Raw genomic sequence first — 21,722 nt, forward strand, 5'->3', positions numbered from 1 at the left:
CTCAACTGATGTACACGAAAATGAGGACGCCTCTGGTCTTGAGTCTGTTGCCAGTGTGATGGAGGTGCTCCCTCAAGTGACACCCCAATTGGCAGAAGACATTATCTGACATTGGATAGGGGGTCTATCCTCATCCTGCTAAAGGCTCCTGGCGGGAGTGGCGGCTTGCAACTGGGCAGTGCCAGACCAGTAAAGCTAGATGGCATATTACCCCTACTCACCCTTGGACTGCTCCTGAAGAGCGACGATGAGAGAATGTCAAAGTTTGGTATTGCCCGTTTCAGTGGTTGGCCGTTGCTGGACTGCTCTTGGGTCAGGGAGTTGGGTTTTGAATAATGTTGTTCTTATTGAAGCCCAGATATTTAATTAGTGTGCAAGATCAGTGTTTTGGGGTTGACATGGGGGACATGGAGGGGGAGGAGATGGGAAAATAAATCAGTGGACATTGCAAAAATATGTTGAATAATGGCACTGCAATCAAATTAATCTCCTGGAACATACAGGGGATAGGGACCACATCAAAACGGCATAATATACTGACCTACATGAAGAGAAGGGGGTCCATATAGCACTCCTACAAGAATCCCACCCTCATTAAGACAGAGGCTTATAACCATTGCAGGCATTGGCAGGGGCAACACCTTGCCACTGCTTATTCAGAGTGTGCATGAGGCGCACTGGTATGGTTGCTGGCAGGGGTGCCTTCGAGGCTACCACATTATACGCTGACAAAGCGGGGAGATATGTCTTGGTGGAGGGACACCTTAGTGGCAGACTGATAGTCTTGGGGAGTGATACACCCCTAACAAAGATCAGAATCCCTTTTGGCTGGCTCTTTCAGCCCATTTGGTGGGATTCCCAGACAGGCCCTATTTACTCAGCGGGGGGGAAATTCCAATAGTATCATTGACCCAGATTGTGACCGCTCCTCCCCTCCTCTGCAGGAAGCCACAACACTTAGAGTGGCAAACAGCCTGGTGCAATGGATATATCAATGGAGTATAGAAGATGCATGGTGGACCCAACACCCCTACAGTAAGGAATACTCACATTACTCTTCCCTCCACCAACTACACACGTGGATAGATCACATGCTCTGCTCCACAAACCTCATGGCAAAGTTTTACATACCTATTATCTGGGAAGAACAGTCTCCGACCATAGCCCGCTACTGCTGACACTGCAGACACTGGGGAGACACCCAACAATACCAACATGGTGACTGTACCCTAGGGCCATAGAGGACGAGTTCTTCCGAAATGCATTATCATCTAAAATGACAGACTATCTCTCCTTGAACATGGGGACTTTCTCCTCTAGGGGGATGAAATAGGAAGCCTTGAAAGTAGTCATTAGGGGACACTGCCTTGGACAAACTGAGGGGATTACAAAAGAATTAGAAACTGAACTAACCTGCCTTGAGACAGAGTTGCTCAGGTGGGAATCAGGGCTGGGGACAGACCCGGGGACCACTCGAAAGCTCTCAGAAATGTGAGAAGCCCACACAGAGGCCTTAGAGCACCTTAGATGCCACAATAACCTGGGCAGGATACATGAAGAGGAGGGAAGGGTGGGGAAACTATTAGCCAGGCTGATCAACCCAGAGAGCAGGGGCACTCCAATTACCCGCTTGAAGTCCAGAGCCGGGACTTCACTCTATTCCCGGATGGACATCAATGACAAGTTTAAAGCCTACTATAGATATCTGTATAGCACACCGAGGGGGGGCTGACTTGGACTCCCTCCAAACTTATCTAGAGAGTCGACAGCTGGCGACACTAGCAGAGCAGGATGGTGCAGACTTAGGGGCACAGATGTGCACTCATGAAGTGGGAACTGCCATCAAAGCCCTGGCGATGGGGAAAACCCCGGTAGCAGATGGCCTCCCGCCAGAATTTTATCAGAGATTCACCAGTACCCTGGCACCCCGATTAGTAGAGATGTACCTCTACCCAAGGGTAAACGGATTGAAATGATGGTTGCTGATTACTGCCCATTATCAATGTTAAATACTGACATTAAGGTGCTTAGAAAGTCCTTGCGAACAGGTTGCAGACCCACATATATAAGGACCAGAATATGTTTATACCTATGTGTAGCACATCACACAAACTATGGCAACTTTAGTCCATACTTTACAATAGCCCACGACCACTGGAGATGGCGGCTACAATAGTGTTGGTGGACCTGGAAACGTCCATTGACACTGTGGGATGGGACTATCTAGAAATGGTGATGATGCAGGTGGGGATGGGGCAGTGCTGGGCACGATGGGTTAACCTGCTCTACACCCGCCTCATGGCGAGAGTGAATACAGGACACACAATCTCGAGTAGCTATAAAATCTGCAGGGGAACCAGGCAGGGCTGCCCCCTCACCCTTATTGTTCGCCATAGCTATAGAGCCGCTAGCAGAGAGCTCCTGGACTGTAGCCAGAAAGTGGGGAGTGATCAGACAGGGAACTACGCACATTATTTCCCTACACACTGACGACCTCCTCATTCACCTACAGGATGGAAATGAGGAGTTACCACAGGTGCTGCAGATGCTGTAGGACTTTGGCAACCTCTCAGGCCAGGAACTCAATTAACAAAAGACGTGTGTCTTCCCGATGATAGAGGTATCCTTTAGGTATCTGGAAATAAAAATTTACCATGACTTGAAGGACGTTCGCGAGGGCAACCTGGGAGAGGGGGGGGGGGAGGGGGGGGAGGGGGGGGGGGGGGAGTATGCCGGGCATTGAAGACTGCACTAGCCTTTTGGCGATCGTTAAAACTCCCCAGTATGGCACGGGCTTAGGGTACCCCGTTGCGTAGGCTCTCGTTATCCTAATGAGTACCGGATTTTTGGGTAGCAAGATCATTCACAGTGTGGGGGACTAAGTCTGACCCATGGCGAAGGACCCTTGTCACCCCAAATCCAGGTTGAGCTCTGGCTAACTAGCAGTGCCTCATTTCTCCCAAAGGGATGAGACAATTGGGCAGCCGAGCGCATGCCATCTTGGTACTTCCCAGAGAAGTCGTGGTCACTCAGATCCCAACCAGCTCTCTCATACACAGTTTGGTCTCATATATAAATGACAAAGGCAGTTTGAGTTTTAAAGATTGGTTTAATAAAACAACTGCATTTTAGATAACAAGGCATGAGCCGCAATAACCAGAATTATACAACACAGTAGAATTGAAATAGTAACGAGCAGAGTGAAGCATAAGAATAACGCTATCATAGTGCTAATAGATTACGTTCTCTATTCTAAGTTCTATTTTGAGCACAGCATATTAAGCTCTAAGCCCGCCTTTCAGGTTCCCCTGGGAGGACATCAACTCTCATATCTGAGCAAAGGCCTGTGATCGGGATCAGCATCTGCAACAGGGCAGTCAGCGTCTAGTTGTGGTTCCCTGGTCGGAATCTCCCTCTCCCGTGTACCAGGACTAGGAAGTGATTTTATAACTAAAACGCTGGTGTTCCAAGAAACGTCCCTACGTAAGAACGTGTACTTTCTTCGAACCCTAAAGACTAAACTTCTACCACGTCTATCGGCAATGTACCAGACTGTATCCTTGACTGAAGCACAGAGCGAGCAAGAATGTATTGTTTGAGAACTCCAGTGCTGAAGTAAGCTAAACAGTGTGATAGAAGAAAATAAAACAAGACCGTGAAACTGTTTATTGAAAAATAACAGTATGAGGCTAAATAAAATGCATCTAGAACAAAGTGCACTGAGGCCTAATATTGTAAGCAAACGCGCAAAAGCTATATTAAAAAATGGCTACACTACAACCCGACTTTGAGCTGTACCATTTGGCAGCTCAGCTTCAGTGGCCGGCGAGATGGCTCAATGGGCTGGACTCCTCGATGGCCGACATAGACAAGAGGCTTACCCTAGGGGCGGGACTTTTGGCTTGCCTACTCCAGGGGAAACAGGCCCTCCCTAAATCAAATATACTGGTGGCCACGACCTTGGCGGCCTGGCACAGGGCCCTCAGGAGAACACACACGACTAACCCCTATGCCCCAGCCCTTCTCCTAATTGGCTTTCCACCTGGTGAACCCTGCTCCTCCTGTACCGCACGACAACCAAAATAGTGGATGGAGGTGGGGATCGCAACAGTGGGAGACCTGTATCAAGGGGGGGGGGTGTTGATTCTCTTTGGCAACTTGACAGAACAAACAGGCTTGGTCACTCGCCAGTTGTTAAATTATAAGGCCATCATAAGAGCCCTAAAAGTCATGTGGGGGTGGGGTGGAAGTGAGGAACCCACTGCGGTTGCTATTTTACAATCCATGCTGACTCTTAGGGACGGATCCCACCTGGTAACCTGGTTCTACAGAGCCCTGCATGGGATGATAGACTGATCACTGGAGGGATGGTGACGTAAGTGGGACATGGATTTAGGTAGACAGATGACGGACACTGAATGGACCGAAATCCTGGCATACCCTACAAAATCTCAAGAAACACACGCTTGAAATATATCCAGTACAAATATGTCCATAGGACCTATCTAACCCTGCATAGAATTAATCAGATATATGGTGCAACATCAGGGAAATGCCAATGATGCCAGCTGGGCAACGCAGACTTCTGCCATATGACTTGGGAATGCCCGGTGGTGCAACACTTCTGGGGGGAGGTTATTGCTACACTTAATAACACCCTGGACAGGCAGATGGATATCGGCCTTGCTGTCCGCTTACTGGGACTTTTTGACAGACCCCCCACCCCAAAAAAAAAAAAAAAAAAAAAAAAGGTGGGGGAACAGGTTTCTTGACCTGGCATTGGGACTAGCCCCTGGGAGGGTAGCAGAGGCCTGTTAAAATAGAAATGGACCTTGGTTGAGTACATGGGTGGCGGACATCACTAGCTGGGCCAGGGCAGAAGAACAGGCACTTGGCACTTCAGAGGGAAGAAATTAGAAGACTGAGGAACAGGGCAGAAGTGGGGCGGAGCATGGGACACTCCTGAGGTGACTCTGGATGATACTGCAGACGAGCCGCTTAACTTGCGGAGTTAGGAAATAGACAAACACATCCCTCTGGGAACTCTCTAAAAGATCATGCATAGGGGAAGGCTCCCCGGGGCCCTCTCCCCTTCCAGTCACTGCCGACCCCTCCCATCCCCCCCAGCTGGGCCCAATACAATCGTAGGCACACCCACATGCCAAGAAGTTAGGTTTAGATCCCTGGGCAAGTTGTATGGTTTGCTTGTTATTTGTTGTACTAAGAGAGGATGGGTACCTAAGATCCCAGAGCTGGAAATCAACCATCCTGCTTCACGGATTTGCTGCACTGAACTGGAGATCCACTGGCGACCCCCACTGCAGATTACTAACTTGTTCGCAAAGCTATGCAAGGAACAACCCTCAGCGTGGGGGTTACATACTATAATTGCAGGGTTGGTTAACTGTTCAAAATTTGTCATAGAAAGGAGATTTATACAGCTATGTAACCTGTTATGATCTTGTGAATAAGATTATGTGCCATCTGAAACACCAATAAATAAAAATGTTTTAAAAAATAAATAAAAAAATAATACAAATTGCCTTTGTCGACTTGGGTGCTGCCATGATCTGATCCCTAGGAGTAAGATGTGGAAGGTTTTAGATGCAATGGGCATTCCCCCAAACCTGTTGGCCATCCCGGTGCGACTACAATCAGAATATTTTTTGCTGTTAGGTGAGGGCAACGTGGACAACTAACTGACGCAATCACAGTTAATTGCAGAGTAAGACAGGATTGATTTCTTGTACCTGCTCTGTTTTCCTTGTATATAAATGGTGTTGTGAAGTGTTTGACAAAACACAGGTGTGACTCACCAAAAAAATGGGTGGACGGAGGCTGCCCACCCCGGTCTTTTCAGATGACACCCTATTGCTTTCAATACCCCCCCCAACCAGGGTTTACAACACTTGTTAAATAATTGTAATGCTTTTTGTGCAGAGTGGGTTTTAGAGTAGGGATGGGCAGGCAGCTCCTCTCCGCTGGCGGAGTTAACAAAGTTTTTGGCACTCCGTACTCTGATTGGAGTGCGGAGTTCACCAAAAACTCCACTACCCCGCCAGCAGAGCAGAGGTCACCCGGTGCACACTGCAGTCCAGTTATGGGCTACACAGTGCAAGTGTAGACAGTCTGTGCTTTTGCTGTGTAGCCCATAACTGGGCTGCAGTGTGCTCTGGAGATGGATCCAGGGAGGCCCAGGCCTCCTTCTGCCAGCAGCGGAGCAGGGGGCAGAGAGAGAGCCAGGCCGCTAGGGGAAATACTGTGAGAACTCAGGTAAGTCCTTGTCTCCTATTTCTATTTATTTTTGTCCATTGGTTGTGCACAAAAAAGAGCTAAAATGGCAGGTTTTGCTGCTTATAGCCCTGGCCTGAATTCAGGCCAAGGCCGTAGGCAGTGAAAGTTGCTGTTTCAGTCCTATTGTGCACTGGCCTGTCCTGCGTGCACTGCACACAGTGCAGGCCAGTGCACAAGAGGCCTGAAACAGCAGCTTTTACTGCCTACGACCCGCTCATGAATGCACCTGATCTCGGAAGGCCTAAGTAGGGTTGAGCCTGGCTAACCAGGACCGACCCAGTTTAGCACTTATAAAATCGGGTGCATTCAGGGCTCTGTGGGTCAAGGAACTGCACTTCTGCTGAATTCCACAGAGTTTTTAATCAACTCCACGGAATTCCACTGAGTCGAACTCCGCCCAGGCCTAGTTTAGAGATGAATGGCTCAAAGACCAAATTTATGATATTTAGCAGTGGCGGCTGGCACCCTAAATATATGGTGGAACAACCACTGACCAGCAGTGCCTGGTCAACGCCAAAGCTGTCAGTCATGGCTTGTTATAAACAGAGTTTATAACAAAAGACAAATGAGAACTGTGGAGTTGAGGCTGAAGGCAGTATAAGTCCTACAGTGCATCAGTGGGTTAAGAAGAATAAAATAAAAATGTACTCACACACTGCATGCACTGGCTCTCTCCAGATATCCTGTGTCAGTCTCTTGGCACTGGTCTGGTCTGCAGGCTGCAGTATCTCCACGCCAATTGCTGCTCTTGTGCTTCTGATAATGTTAGTAGCATGAGAGCATCACCACCACCATTAGCTGGAACGGGCTGCCCCGATGCTCTTGCAAGCACTAGGGGTCTGTGCTTGCTCTCCACCTCGCTGTCTTAGCTGTGTGTAGGGAGATTACACTGCACATGTCAGGCTGGCCGTTGCAAGACAACCAGCTAAAGGAATGTGCGCACTGTAATCTGGAGGAGTGAACTCCACTCTTCTGCTGCCAGTCAGCAGCAATGGCCCCCAAACAACTCATGCTGGGGGAAAGGGAAAACATAATGGTAATAACTTCATTTTATTTTTCACCTTTTGTACCGCTGGCAGCAGGGTACTGACATTCCTCTGCCCTAATGGAGGGGCCACCGCTGATATTCAGCCCCACAAAGCAAAACTATTGTAAGAGTGAGATAGATGTGGGCAAGGATCTAATATGACAGGTTTCAAATTTTATCACTTGGAAGTAAGATTAACACCAAAACTCAAATGGACTTTGAAACTGCAAAAATCACAACTATTATTAATCCATCACACAGCGAACATACTAAAGATTGATATTAAGACTATTTCTGAGAAGGTTGCACCAGACCTAGAGATGTATAATGTTAAGGATTTGGGGGCAGCCCTGTACGGTTGGGAAATTTGGGCGCATGCAGAAATTAATTTTTTGTTAGTGGTTGGAAATAAGTTTTTAAGCTCTTGTGGTACTTCCGTTGAGTACGCTCTTGACTCCTGTGTTCCTGGATTTGGCAACAGAGAGAATTATTCATGGTTGATCTACTGGTATCAGCTATGAAACTTAACTGCTTAAAAACATATTGCGATGGCTTGAGAGATGTTATGTCCCCTGCTTGTGAAAAAACCCTGGGCTGAGTCATGTTAAAGAATTACTGGGGAAATTGGGTTGGGAAAGATTTTGGTCATCCCCAGAGGATTTAAGCTTAGTCTCTAAAGCAGGCTTAAAAAAATTGATTGGGAATTTGTGGATGCTCAAACGGTTTGTAAAAGTGATGGAGCATTGACAATGGAATTTAGAGTTTTTAAGCCATTCCGATCGTATAAGCCCACTATTGAAAAGATAACACCTCACCTTGCATGCAAATTGTGTATACAACTAAGATACATATCCCTATCCACAAAGCTGTTCCGTAGGAAGTGGGCTGATGCTGTTCCTAATTCCTAAAGGAGATCTTTGCAATGCCTGCAAAGGGGCTTCTAATTCTATAGCACACTTAGGGGGTTATTACAACTTTGGAGGAGGTGTTAATCCGTCCCAAATGTGACGGATATACCACCAGCTGTATTACGAGTTCCATAGAATAATAATGGACTCGTAATACGGTTGGTGGTATATCCGTCACTTTACCGTCACTTTTGGGACGGATTAACACCTCTCCAAAGTTGTAATAACCCCCTTAGTATTTTTCTTCCAAGCCTCTGGCTATCAGAGGGCCAAGTGGATAGCTCCCCCTTTTTTAGGAAACTGTGCACTAGCCGGTATTTGGAGGCTTTTAGGATCTTTAGTACAGATACCAATAGATTGGTGGTATATTGCATTACACAAGTTCTTATGTTGTTCCGGAACTGGTGAAGTAAGTGTGTTCAAGCCAGAGAATAGACATTGATACTTTGCTTTGTCTTGAAGATGGTATGTCTATTAGTCCTTCTGTATGCACCCTCTAGGGATAAAGGATTGGGCTTGGAAAAAGCATATGAAGTTCCACACTTCTTTGTTAATTTGTTTCTGAAATCTTAATTTTTACTGTTACAGAGTTAATTAGATCTCCTCATTTGAGTGGATTTGTGAGATCTTTGGGGCATTTGTTCATTTATATCCCACAGTTTTGCACACTTTTGCTCAAGCTTCCAAATGCTCCCATGCTCAAATCAGACAGAGGCGATATGTTGGATATATGCTGTTTTTTGCATTTTATTGCTTATTTGGTCAAGATGGATAGTGTGCTTCTGGTAGTAAATACTCTGATTTATATGTCTCACAATCTTTATGGTTTTTATATATTCTACATATGGTTTTTAACATTGGATGGTTTGATTGATTACCTCCCTGAGAGAGGTCCATGAAGTACATGTATCTCGAACCAAAGTCTTTCGAGTAAGTGAAAAGTAAATGAATGTAGGTCTGCATGTGAGCACTTTAACCATATTGCATGATGTTTTAATCTTTGATCTTTTAATAATTTTTATGTAAACTGATGCAATGGAATATGTTTTTATTTGTACTTTTATGATCCTGGTGATCGAAAAAGATATGACACTTAATGCCAAAATACTTATTTTTATTGATTACTAAATGTAGTGGCAAAGGCAGTAGTTCTCCCATTTTATATTTTTAATGACATGAGAAAACCTGCAGGCTTGAGTTTACTGACTGTAAAAACCCTAAATTTTCAAACAGACCCATATACTGATTTTATCATTTCAAGTCTGGTGGTGTGCAAATGGTCACATGGTATCTCATAGATAACAGGAGTAAACAGCATTTACGTGGTTAGTTGTCTACTGTGAAGTTTCTTGATGTGAACTTTTTACACCCTGGTTAATCTGCAAGGCTCCATTCAGGGGCCGATGGGGTTTAATTTGCAATTCCACCTGAAATCATGTTAATATTTGTCAATTTGATCATAGTACTTAGTTGTATTTGTGATAAAGTACTTTACAGTTTTATAAAAAGGTATTGGTTAGAAATTGATTTATTGTGTGTTGTTTTTGTATGTTAATGAACTCTGAGTTTCTAGCCCAGAACAGCTCCCAGAGTCAGCCTTGGACTGTTCTGCCTCAATACCATGAGAATCAGGATTTACATTGTGAACTCTTTCATTAATGAACTAGGAAAGTGGGTCGTACTTTTGAAGTCTAACCAATGCAAGAGGGATGGGTTTTACACAGAGACATTGTTGAAGACTACTACAGGAAGAAATGTTTTGATTTGCTCTTTCGGTTTTACTTTTATAACTATGCTTTTGGAATTTAATTCCTGATACAGCAAAGTGAATGCAACTGAAGTTTTCTTCAAAATTCAAGAATGTTTTTGATGACCAACAACCTTTTGAAGTTGAACGCAAATAAAACAGAAATGTTTGTTCTAGGGATCATGCTTTATCCTAGATATTCATTTAACAGCTACTGGATCTCTGCCCACTTCCAGCCCATGCTGCTATGACCAAAAAGGTTGGTGTTATTTACAATGCTGATGCTACCATCTGCCTGCGCTCCAGCAGGATTTCTGGTACATGTTACTCCATTTTAGAGAAGTTAAGGAGAATTCTCCTTTACTTCTGATAGTTGATGAAAGAAGGCTGGTGATCCAGGCAGCCATCTAAAAGTTTCATTTATAGGAATGCAGTCTTGTTTGTCTCACCTAAATATCTTACCCATCGCCTTCAGATTGTGCAAAATACAGCTGGCACTGTTACTTGAGTTATCTTAGTGCCAGAGCTTAATTTGAGCTGGTGGTTGGGACCCACCTGCACTCATTTTTGGTGACTGGCACATATTTTTCCTTATCACATTTTGACCCAGAACAAGAGAGAAAAGTAAGGTGACAAAAAGGAAGAAGAAAAAGACGGAAACATTATTATAAGGAGAGAAAATAGGAACGAAAACTGTGATGGTGGATTAACAAGGCTCTATGTGGAATCAAGACAATGCACCCTTGGTATTCAGCATACCAGTATTTAATTGCACATGCTGCAGACATTTGGGCAAAACGCTGGACCTCAGTACCCATAATTTTTTTTAATTAAACAATGCTCAGGGCACTTCTATAAAATCCCAGTTGGATTTCCTCCACAGCGCACCGGTGAATAAGCAATCTTGTTTAAGACACTTTGCAGGTGACACAAGGCACTTGTTTTCAGTATCTTAGTTCACTGTCTCAGCCCTAGCTGTCCTCTCAAATACTTCAATTCTATTGTAATATGCTCTCAGTTGTGCCCATTCTATGTTGCACCAGAACAAGAATAATCCCTATCTTGATTCTCACTCTTATTACCGTACAACAGAGGACAAAGACATTGCCAATGTGAGTGCAAGTTGAGAAGGGTGCCTTTGTAGGGGCAGGCTTAAGCACACTGAAGTCAGACCGATTGACATGGCCAATGCATGTTCTTCCTGTTGAATACATGGACCCAATTAGTCCCAGCTAGGGTACAACTGTGGACCCACGGTGGTAGGACTGTAAGAGGGATTCACAACTGACATAAGGCATATAGGTATAAATTCACCACTATGTCAGAGCACAGATAACATCATAAACATTTTTGACTCCCAATTAAAAATACAGTGTTGATATCCGTGCTGCACTCTTAATGTGCACTATAGTATAAAAAAAAATTAAAAAAAAGGTGAACAGACACTTGTGCACCCCCTTCAGTAATAGTAATAGCGCTGGTGCACATTTAACACTAGCGCTATTGTAAGAGCACATTCCTTCATGTGCATTCTCTCATTTGCACGAGGGTGTGTCCCCATGCAAGTAAGGCAATTACTTTGTTCTGCGTCCGCACCCTATTACAGGCAGAGAAGCAAACAGGCCCTCAGGAGGTGCACTGAAAATGTATCACAAAAAGCTGTCACAATGATAGTGTGCTTCCTGAGGGAAGCCTCTGAAGAGAGTAGAGGGGCCAGACACACCCTGCAAGTGGGCACTGTCACTTACCACACACACCTGCAGGAGGAGCTCTGTCCCCGCTTTAAAGTGCAAAGGGGTTGCAGCCTGCACTGTGAAACATGGAAGGACTCTGAAGCTGTTGCGTTGTATTTCATTGAATGCACCGAACTAGGGGTCACAGTATTCAGCAGAATAGTGTGCACAATCCTGATCTGCATTGGGTCACCTTTTGAAGTTTCACCAAGGAGCAAATAGGGACAGTGCACCCGTTTGGATAATATGGGCCAGGACGGTATGGACAATGCCTGCGGTATTAAAGGTCAAGTAGGCCTGGCAACCATAATGAACATCCATGACTGGACCACTGGACATGCATGAGACTATTAAACACAAACATCGCCCGCTGGACGCACGGTTAACTGAAATGCAATAACTCAACGAAGATGTGTCAAGGAATACCAATAGCATTCAAGGCAGTAAAGCACAAGGGTGTAGTCAAACTAAAATTTATGATAAAATAAATAGATAATGATGACGTGTTCTGTGGTTAAGCAGCACCTGAGGCAAAACTACAAATGAACACGTGAAACTTAAACAAAGACAGGGTTGTTGCAGAGGTACAATTAGGACAGCTACAAAAAAAAGCAGGAAGTGATACAGATGTCATGCGTGCTCTCTAAAACCAAAATGTAGGGAGTTTGCAGTTACTTTCAGCAGTGTTGCTCATTTTATGTCACGTTATATTCCTTTTCCAAGGCCCAGTTAAAACGGGAGAGTTTGATGTCATGTGGTCCCTCCTCCAAACATCAAACACTCAGCAGCTGATTGGCCGTTTACGTCACGTTCCAAGAGCCTGCGAGCGAGAGTTTTTTAATTAGCATGTCTGAGCAGCCACATGTACGGAACTCAAGTGATGGATTCTTAGAAGCGAGAACACTTCATGCACAGACATCCCTTCAAGGCACGCAGCCTGCAAACCACTAGACTACAAACATCACTGTGTATTAAAAGCATCGAGTGCCACACGGCGATCACTCCGTGCAGACAGGCAACCATCGTCTGAGGAGCCCACACTGACAGTAAACATTCTCTTTTAACAACTTGTGCCGGCGTGCGTGGGATCTTTTACCACTTTGGCACAGACGCTGCGGCAACAGCATCAAAAGACACAATGTATACAATCAGATAACTCCGAGGCAGGCGAAAAGCTCAAAACAAAACACATCACCTTCAGATATACCACTGGCACTGCTTTGGCGCTCCAGTCATACATAAAAAGTGAACAAGCCCTGATGTGCCCAGGCATGGATATATTTAGCAGACTTGGGAGAACACCTCGTGCTTCGGAATGTGTTAAGCACAGTGACATCGCTGTGCGCTTTCCACTGGAACATTAGCATAAAATGTTTAATCTGCCTTGCATTTTATCACTAACGAAAAGAGAAGAGAACACAGTGCACATTAGCATTCAATGGACCACACCGCAGGTCTTGGAGGGAGACCCTGGACTGCCGTGTAACTGTTTTCAGCAAAGAAACCCTCTGTCATGGTCCCATTCAATTTACCTCATCACCAGCAGTGGCGGAGGAGGGGAATTCACACCCCGAAGGCCACGAAAGAAACACAAATACCAAGCTACTTGAAGAAATAAAAGTTTCACAACAGCCGGCGCCCATGAAACACCCAGTCTGACTCACAGCTAAAGGGAGTGAAAGTGACGCGCGTTGGTCCAAGACTAAGTCAGAGCTGGAAAAAAAGAAAAGTTGTGAACAAACTAGTCAAAGCATCCCTGCCACCTCGTCACACCGGACTATCCGTGATCTGGTTGTAGGGGAGATGGTGATAGCTACACGTGTTCTGTTTTCGAAAAGCAAAGTTACCATGAATGATGGAACCTCGTAGGCAACTTCGGGAACATAACTTACCGTCCGAGCTGACGGTGTCATAGGGGTCCCTGGAACCCTGGCCCGTGTCTCTGTAATCCACCCAGCTCAGCCCCTCTAGGCTGTCATACTCCGCCTGGTTGTCCGCCACCGGTACCACTGTAAAGTGAGGCATTTTTCTGCTCGGCTGTGCCGGTAACTTTGCTGAAAACCGCCCTCTTTCTGCGAAGCGGAGCAGACACAATCTTTCCCGAGCCTAGCATTCCAGCATCATTGGGTCACTTCCTCCCAGGAAATTATCATATTCCCCAGCTCCGCCCACTCCCCCAGCCCACGGAGTGGGAAAAGTCTGGTGGGACTTGGCTCCTCTCTCACAGTGTGCAAAGAAACCAGGGCAACAGAACGCCTCTTCTAAACTCATGGCACTGGAAACAGTTATTGCACAGTAACATGATGCAAGCTACTTGTTGCAAAAGTTTAGGACTGAAATAGAACATGCGTTAAAATGTAGCAGAAAGGTTTCCAGCCAGGCCTGAATGTTTTGTCGAAAAACAGAGCGTGAAGAAGGGAGCAGACAGCTGAAATAACTGTTCCAATGGCTAACATTTCTATGTTTTGTATTTTTGGCGTGTCGTAAAAAGGCTGTACTGCCAAGGGACAAACTTTTTAATCCAACCGTGCTGGACACACTGGTTCTCGTAGTTTTTCCCTGATATTTCTATGAGTCTCTAAGTCCCATCATGCAAAGTGCTGGAGGCTAAATTTTAAGGACTGTCTGAAGGCGTCATGCACGTCATGGGTGTACCCGTCTGCTCCGTCATCTTCCCTCCAAAAAATAAAATAAAATAAAAGCCCAGGATTCAATTTGGTCAAGTGGGGGACTTGGGTAACAGTTCTATTTTTTCTGATGCACACCATTGCATTCTGGTCCTTATAGTTTTCTTCTGGTCCCATGACATACAATTTAAATGGGCAAGGATATATATAACGCACAAAGGTAGTATTTGGTCAGTTTCTTTAGTACTCCCTGAGTCATAAGGGCTTTTGGTTTCCACATAGACAGTGCCACTGGAATTATGTGACAGGGTAGGACCAAATGATGCAGCAGGGTTTACTAAGTAACACAGCAAGAAAAGGCAAATTATGTGGCATAATCGGCTCATTTTGAGATAGTATTACCTCATTATTTTTTTTCATTTTTACACGTTAACACTACCTGGGCAGAGGTTGCATCTCATTAGTACCAGCCTGACACCCAAATGCAGCAATAAGCAGCTGAAAGATAAACAGTTAACCTTTGTGAAGGGCCTTTCACTGCGCACCAACAAGTGTTGCCATATTTTAGTAACTTTTGATCCATCAGAACTAGAAACTTTTTTTTGTTAAAATTAACGGATTATGTATCAGATGCTGGATTATATAAGTGAGTGGAACACACCAGGAATGTAACATCACGTAATTCCAGTGGCCCTGCCCATTGATATGCAAGGTGGTCAACTGAGACTGGGAAGCTAGTGCTGGAATGTAGGCTTCCCAGATCCACAGTTGACTTCTTGGCTGAACCTACCCAGCCTATATTTCTACAAGTGAAAAAATTACAAATCTAATAAATTACAAGAACTGAGAGCAAAAATAAAACAGGATGCGCTGAACAGTCATAGGGCAACGTGAGGGTTCTGCATTCTTTTGTATAAAAATGTGATGAATGTAAATATTACACATAATGAATATATTTCAGGGCAGAAAGTTGAACACTCTTGTTCTCAGTGAAACATTACCATAGATAGTGCTTTTGGTGAAAAAGGGAGTGCTGGCAGAGACATTGTACACTCCTTGAACGTTGTGAAGCATAAATATGCACCTCAAATCCTTCAAAACGAGAAAGTCTGACTTCCACCAGAATGGTTCGGGGCGCTTCACACGAAAAGCGAGTAAACATATGGTCAAATGTTGCATTGTCCAGCATGGTTATTCACATATATTTTGTTAAAAGCAGCATATTCATAAGGGGACTTCATGAAATATTTCAATACTTTTGTGATCCAATGCCCAACACTAACTGCTGAATTAACCACTAAACTTGGGTTTCGGAGCAGCGTGCTGCCCAGTTTAAAGCCCTTTATCCCCTTGTCAGGGGTATTAAGAACTGAATAATACAAAAATGGTGCACCGGAAACTTGACCTCCTGCAGGGGTTTTGGGAGTGCACTTTTCTTCAAGGGCTTTGGGACTACATCTGTCTCAAGAAACATTTGCAAACATGGTGCTAAAATTGTGTTTTTTTCTTAAAATGTTCACTAACTAAAGCTGCAAATGATGGGGAGATTTCTCCATTAGGGCGTCGAGGCTCCACCCCCTGCTAATTCACATTCAAAAGTAAATATTTACAACTTGTCACCATGCAGGGTAGACATCTGGTTTTAAAATCACTACTGTCAGTGCCTGGTCTCTCTCGCTCAGAGGGTGGGTCAGGCAGCCAGGCAATGTATGAGAGCAGAATCAAAAGTGTGCTCGGATGGCGCTCTAAGATGCCACCATGATGCGGAGGTACCTCTTCACAAACCTTAGTACAATGTAAGTGGAGCTGAAAGTCCATCAGCTCCTCTGTGCCGATATGATGTAACCCCTGGGCATTTCCCCGCACAGCCTAGTCCGAGGCTTGTGTCACGACAATCTTAGTATGCAAATCCGACCCTGTCTGAGTTATCACAGGGTGGGTACCTACTCCTCTGGGTCGTGACTCTGCTGCCCAGGCCTATATCTTCTCCAGGACTGCCCTGATTGCGTGACCCAGCTCCCGTAGTTCTGTGACTGAAAATGTAGTGCAGACAGTTACCCAAACATAAATGCACCTGAATTAGCAAGGCAGCTTGCTCTGCATCAGGGATCCTAGTTTATTTTTAAATTTACAGACATTGAAAGAGAGGTAACATCTTTCACTAACAGCCAGTCCCAAGGGACCACTAAATGATAGAGTTGGGTTGAAAGTGGAAATGCTTTTTCTGTTCTCATTTATCTTATCCAGTGCATACAACAAATGTTTTTTAAAAAAAAATAAGTGAAGACCTATTTGTTTCTTGCACAATAAGACAAAACACGTAAAAGGGCAGACACCCCCTCTCACTTTAATAATGTTATGTCATTGGATTACTTATTTGATCTGATGTTTGGTCTCCTTCCTGTCTTTTTCACCCCTTCTCACTATAATGTTTCCCTTGGCTTCCCTGACTCTCTGACTATATTCCATGCTATTCTGTATCCTAGTGTCCCCCTTCCTCTTTGCTCTCTTTTTCCTTGTCTACAGCTTTTGTTCTTGTTGACACTTTTTGTATCACCATAGAACGTCATTTCTTCTTTCCTTCCCAGACTTCCCGTCTCCAACATAATTCTATAACTTTCTAACGCCTGCCTCCCCCTTGTATCACTATATCATTCTGCAGATATCATTTTTATTGTATGTTCTATCTCTAATTTCTCACTTCCCATTCTCTCTTCCCTGCTACAGTTGACTCTTAGATGCCACCAAATTTCCAACCAACATTTTTGGCCACTTTTCTCTTCTTCTTCTTCACTTGTGGCCCTCTTATCTGTCTCAACCATCTATATTATCAATATGTTATGTTCTGTTTTCTGGTCTATGTCACTTATGTGCCTCATGTTCCACCTCTAAATTCTCTCTGTGTCTCTCTCCAGCACTTAATCGTGTTATCCTTAAACTATTCTCTGGAGTTCCCTCTCTCTGGTTCTCCTTCTCTTATGACTGTATCTCCGTTCTTTTTTCCCCTCTCTTCTCTGCCCTGTTCCCCTATGACTCTCTGATCTTGCAACTGTGTCTGCCCCATTGTACTCTCTTTACTCTGCCATATCTCACTGTCAAGTGGGCACTCCACTGTGGTACAAAACCAGAAATTGGGTTGTTTAACAGAAAAAATATACTGATAACTGTGCTGTTTGCACATTGTTTAAAGAAAAATACAAAGCTTCAGATGGGTAGGGGATAAGGTGGGCATGCTTTTTCACTACAGTCGTTTTCTACTTCCAATGTGGAGGATGGACTTGCACCCACCTCACTTTCAGTGTTCACCAGCCGCCACTGATAGATGATTAATCAGTTTAGAGAATGCATCTCAGATGGCGTATTATTTTCTTATCAATGCTCTTCACCTCTGTGTTTCACTTCCTTTTTTCATTAGTTCCACACTTCTGAAACAAGGAAAAATAAAAAAAAATTGCAGACCCAAACACACCCTGCAATCTCAGTGCTCGCGCGCCTGGTGCTTAGTAAGTAAACTCACAAGGGGACGTGTATAGGTCGATGAACCTTTTGGATATCATGGAATATCCTAATCATGTAGTGATCACTAGCATCAATATTCAACATAACCAAATAATAACATTTAATAAGAACAGCCGAAAACCATCTATTTATGAAAAACCACAACTCAGTAAAGCATTTAACAATTTTTATTTCCCTATTGATTACAATACTAAGTCAGCGATTTAGATCAAACTTTATTCAATCTGCTCAATTATTAGTTCATTAATGAAACATCAATGACACAATCTAATAAAAATTTAAGAAACATATGCTCAAATGCTTCAACGTAAGTCAGATAATGATTACACAGCATCAACAGCAGTGTTCAGCAGATACTTCGTCAGTCATTTGTCACTGTTAATGTCACCCCTAGGAAGCCCACCTATCCTAGATTAGCATTACCATGTGGGGCTTCATGCAAAACAATTTAGAAAAACATGAATTTGTAAAACATCTTTCTAAGAGAAAATCTATAAAACAGCGCAGTTGGTACCTAGAAGGAAAGGCACAAGTTAGTCATTCACATTTTCATAGCTACCTATCCAGAGAATGGATCACCAACAAAGTCAGTCTTCGTCTTCAGGTCATCAATAGATCAGGATCGCATCAGGATTTCAAGGGTATGAGCCCAATGACAGAATCTCGAACAGCATCTCCTGAAGTCATCAATTCTTCCCTCGCCTCTCTGGTTTTATCTCATTGTCATGACTTTTTATTAGGGTCTCCCAGTCCATCCCCCTAATTCCCAATTGGTCAGTCAGTCAGCAGATATGACTTTAACCTATAATATTAGTTTACCAAATCTATAAATTTTAATGTTAGTCCTTTCACAAGATGCGGATTGGTCCACTATATGATGTCCTCATCATCCAGCTCTTTAGGTATCGAAAATGATGCAGGTTCCTCTTCAGTCAGTGCTTCCATTGTTCAAGTCCTGGGAAAGTACATTTAGACTACTCTACATAAAATTGTATCAAATTGTCTTCATCATCTCCTCTCTGTTGGTACATTGCAGAAAATTGTAGCAAAGAAACTTTAACATCGGGTGGTTCAGAGTCAAACTATGCATTTGCTTTTCTACAGCGCGTTAGTGATTCAGCCCTTCTTGTGAGGCCTTGAAAAAGGCTAGGCCTTATCCACAGCTAAGTTAACTCTACAAATCAATATAAAACATAGGTTATACATTTCAATATGACATATTACTACATTATTCTTATATATTTTCATTAATTCACACAATGTCAGTTATATTAGTACAATCTTGTATAAGTGGCTGGCATGCCCCGTGGGCACATTTTCAAACGTGCACATTATTTTCTCTACAATTAAATTCTCTATGGCTTTTCATTAATCAAACACATAAACATTCATTAATAATTTTCTAATTAGCATATTTGCACCAGCATCAGTCACTACAAATAAGATGAAAAGACTTTAAATATTGATACATCAGCCATCTATGCTACTACTCGGGTTACAGAGAACATAAAGATCTGAACAGCATATAGATAACATCAAGTTTTCCAAATAGCATCTCAATATGAAGTAATATGTTTCACTCCATTCTGAGCTCAGTGTTATATCTGGTGTCACAACCATTATGTTACTAAATATCACATTATGAAATAATACTAATGACATTTTATTTTACAGGAGTACTGCTGAAAAAATCTGGCTCAAATATATTTCAACCAAGTTTTGGAGTAGGCCAAGCACCAAAACTTGGCACACCATATGTATTGCAGCACACCCTATTAGAAGTCAATGGAGACAGGGAATAACACTACTACTAATAACATATGTGAGCAAATATAAAATGAAATAAAATAAATTACCATCATCATCAAATTATGTTTATTTTGAATTAAACTAATCCATAATAATAGCACGAGCAAAAAGACATTAAAATACAATATCTAAAACAAAGTTCATATTGATAATAACAGCTTAGCTGAAAAAGGCATTCACCATATGAGAAAGGATAAAATCACAAAAAATAATATAAAAGGATAGCCAATTACAAATAGAGAAGCACTCTCTAGTTAAGAGACCTATAAAATCTACAAGCACTAAAGGACTTCAGACAACAGGTTAAATCATTTACACAGCTTTACACGATTTAACACAATTTGACAAGTTTCATAAAAGTGCAGCATGCATAAATTATTCACAACACTGCAAAGTGTTGCAAATAAAAAAAATGAACCATAACAATGTATAAATTCAAAATATAAAGTGCAAAACGGATCGCCTACACAACTACTATTTACTTTGCCAGAGCTTTGAGTCTCATGGTCCAGATCCTGCCCAGAAACTTTGCAATGGTACAAGCGTAGATGGGTCTACAATCGGACCTTAATATTCTCAGTGCTGTTGCATAGTTCCTCATTCCTAGCAGTAGGTACACTTGCCTAATCCAAGTCTGTCTGGAGCGTGAGTATGCAGCACAGATAAACAAAGCATGGGCTATATTTTTATTATAGCTTTTACAACTAGGACAGATCAATGAGGCCCTTCTTGAGTTGCTCATTTGTCTGTAAATGCCTTAAGAGGTAGAGAACCTATCCTGAAATGTATATATAATTTCCTATCAACAGGATTAGTGATCCAGTCCAGGTATTGCTCATACAATGGGCTTGACAAATAGGGCAAAGTTCACAGAAAGAGACCCTCTGTTGCTATTGTGGCCATCTTTCTGGGCCACCCATTGCCAGGATTGCTTCTTAATTTGATCTTTTGACAGAAATACCTCAGGATCAGAGAGCTCACATAACCTTGACAAGCCCAAAACAAACAGGACTTTTTTATGTTCTTACACCAGTCAATTTTGTGAAATCTATTGAGCCTTACAACATCTTGGAAAGCCTCCACGCAGTTGGCTAATCCCAGAAGGTTCTAAGTGTCCACTAAAGTAAAACTGGTCTAAGCCTAGATCTGTCAGCATTTAGCTTTATACCCAGGTCAAGGTCTAGCGGGTAGCAAGGTGCACTCAGAGGGAGAGTGGCTAAAGTTCTATTGAACTTAAGTTCAGTTTTAGTCATAACAGAAAGATTACAAAAGCCCTAAAGTTCAGCACCATACAGCGTTGCAGTCACAGCTTTAGAATCATAGGTTTTCAATGATGGGTTTGCTATAAAAGGCATGATGTTTCTTCAAAATGGAGCTTGCTATTTGTTTGAGTTTGAGGGATGTTTTGTCTATGTTGTTTTCCATGACATGTTATCTGATTACTTAATACCCAAATACTCAAACGCATCCACTCTTTCAAGATCCTCACAACCCATGTACATTATCCCTCTGAATGATTTGTGTGGATTAATAGATAGAACTTTTGTCTCAGATGCATTAACCTCTAAGGCCTGTAACAAGAAAAACTCCTCAAAAACGGGAGTGAAGTGTTTACAGCCCTTTTGGTGTTTGTGACACAAGCAGGGTGTTGTCTGCAAAAAGTAAAGAGGGTGCCTTTCCATTGGCCTGGCTTGGAGCATCATCAGCAAAAGCAAAGAGAATGCCCACTACGTTGTTTAAATACAGGGAAAACAAGGTGGGAGCAAGAACACATCCCGTCCTAACTCCCTTCCTGACAAGGATTGGGTTAGTGAGTTGCCCCTGTTCTCCCCAGTTAAGTCTGGCAGCAGAGTCATGGTCCCCGCTGAGTGCAACGACCACGACCTACAACACAGGCCTGCCACAGTGCCTCTGAATTCTCACCACAGCTTGAGACTAGAGTGTTGTGTCACTGATGCCCGTGGCACCCAACTCCGCCGCAGCACCAGTGGCCCAGTGATGTGAACGCAACACTATGAAGTCGACGCCTCACATCTTGATCTGCTGGATTCATTGACC

General features: G+C 43.4%; 1 protein-coding gene across 1 annotated transcript in view; it reads right to left on the reverse strand.

Annotated features, from left to right (window-relative positions):
* SLC12A4 (solute carrier family 12 member 4) overlaps nt 1–13,854 on the reverse strand; it is a 425,396-nt gene extending 411,542 nt beyond the window's left edge. Inside the window, exon 1 of the mRNA XM_069216265.1 lies at nt 13,602–13,854. Coding sequence (XP_069072366.1) covers nt 13,602–13,734 — 133 coding nt within the window. The 5' untranslated portion in view covers nt 13,735–13,854. The remainder of the gene's footprint in view (nt 1–13,601) is intronic.
* Between the last annotated feature and the right edge of the window lie 7,868 nt (nt 13,855–21,722).

This window comes from Pleurodeles waltl, chromosome 12, assembly GCF_031143425.1.
Source record: "Pleurodeles waltl isolate 20211129_DDA chromosome 12, aPleWal1.hap1.20221129, whole genome shotgun sequence".
Classification (NCBI taxonomy): domain Eukaryota; kingdom Metazoa; phylum Chordata; class Amphibia; order Caudata; family Salamandridae; genus Pleurodeles; species Pleurodeles waltl.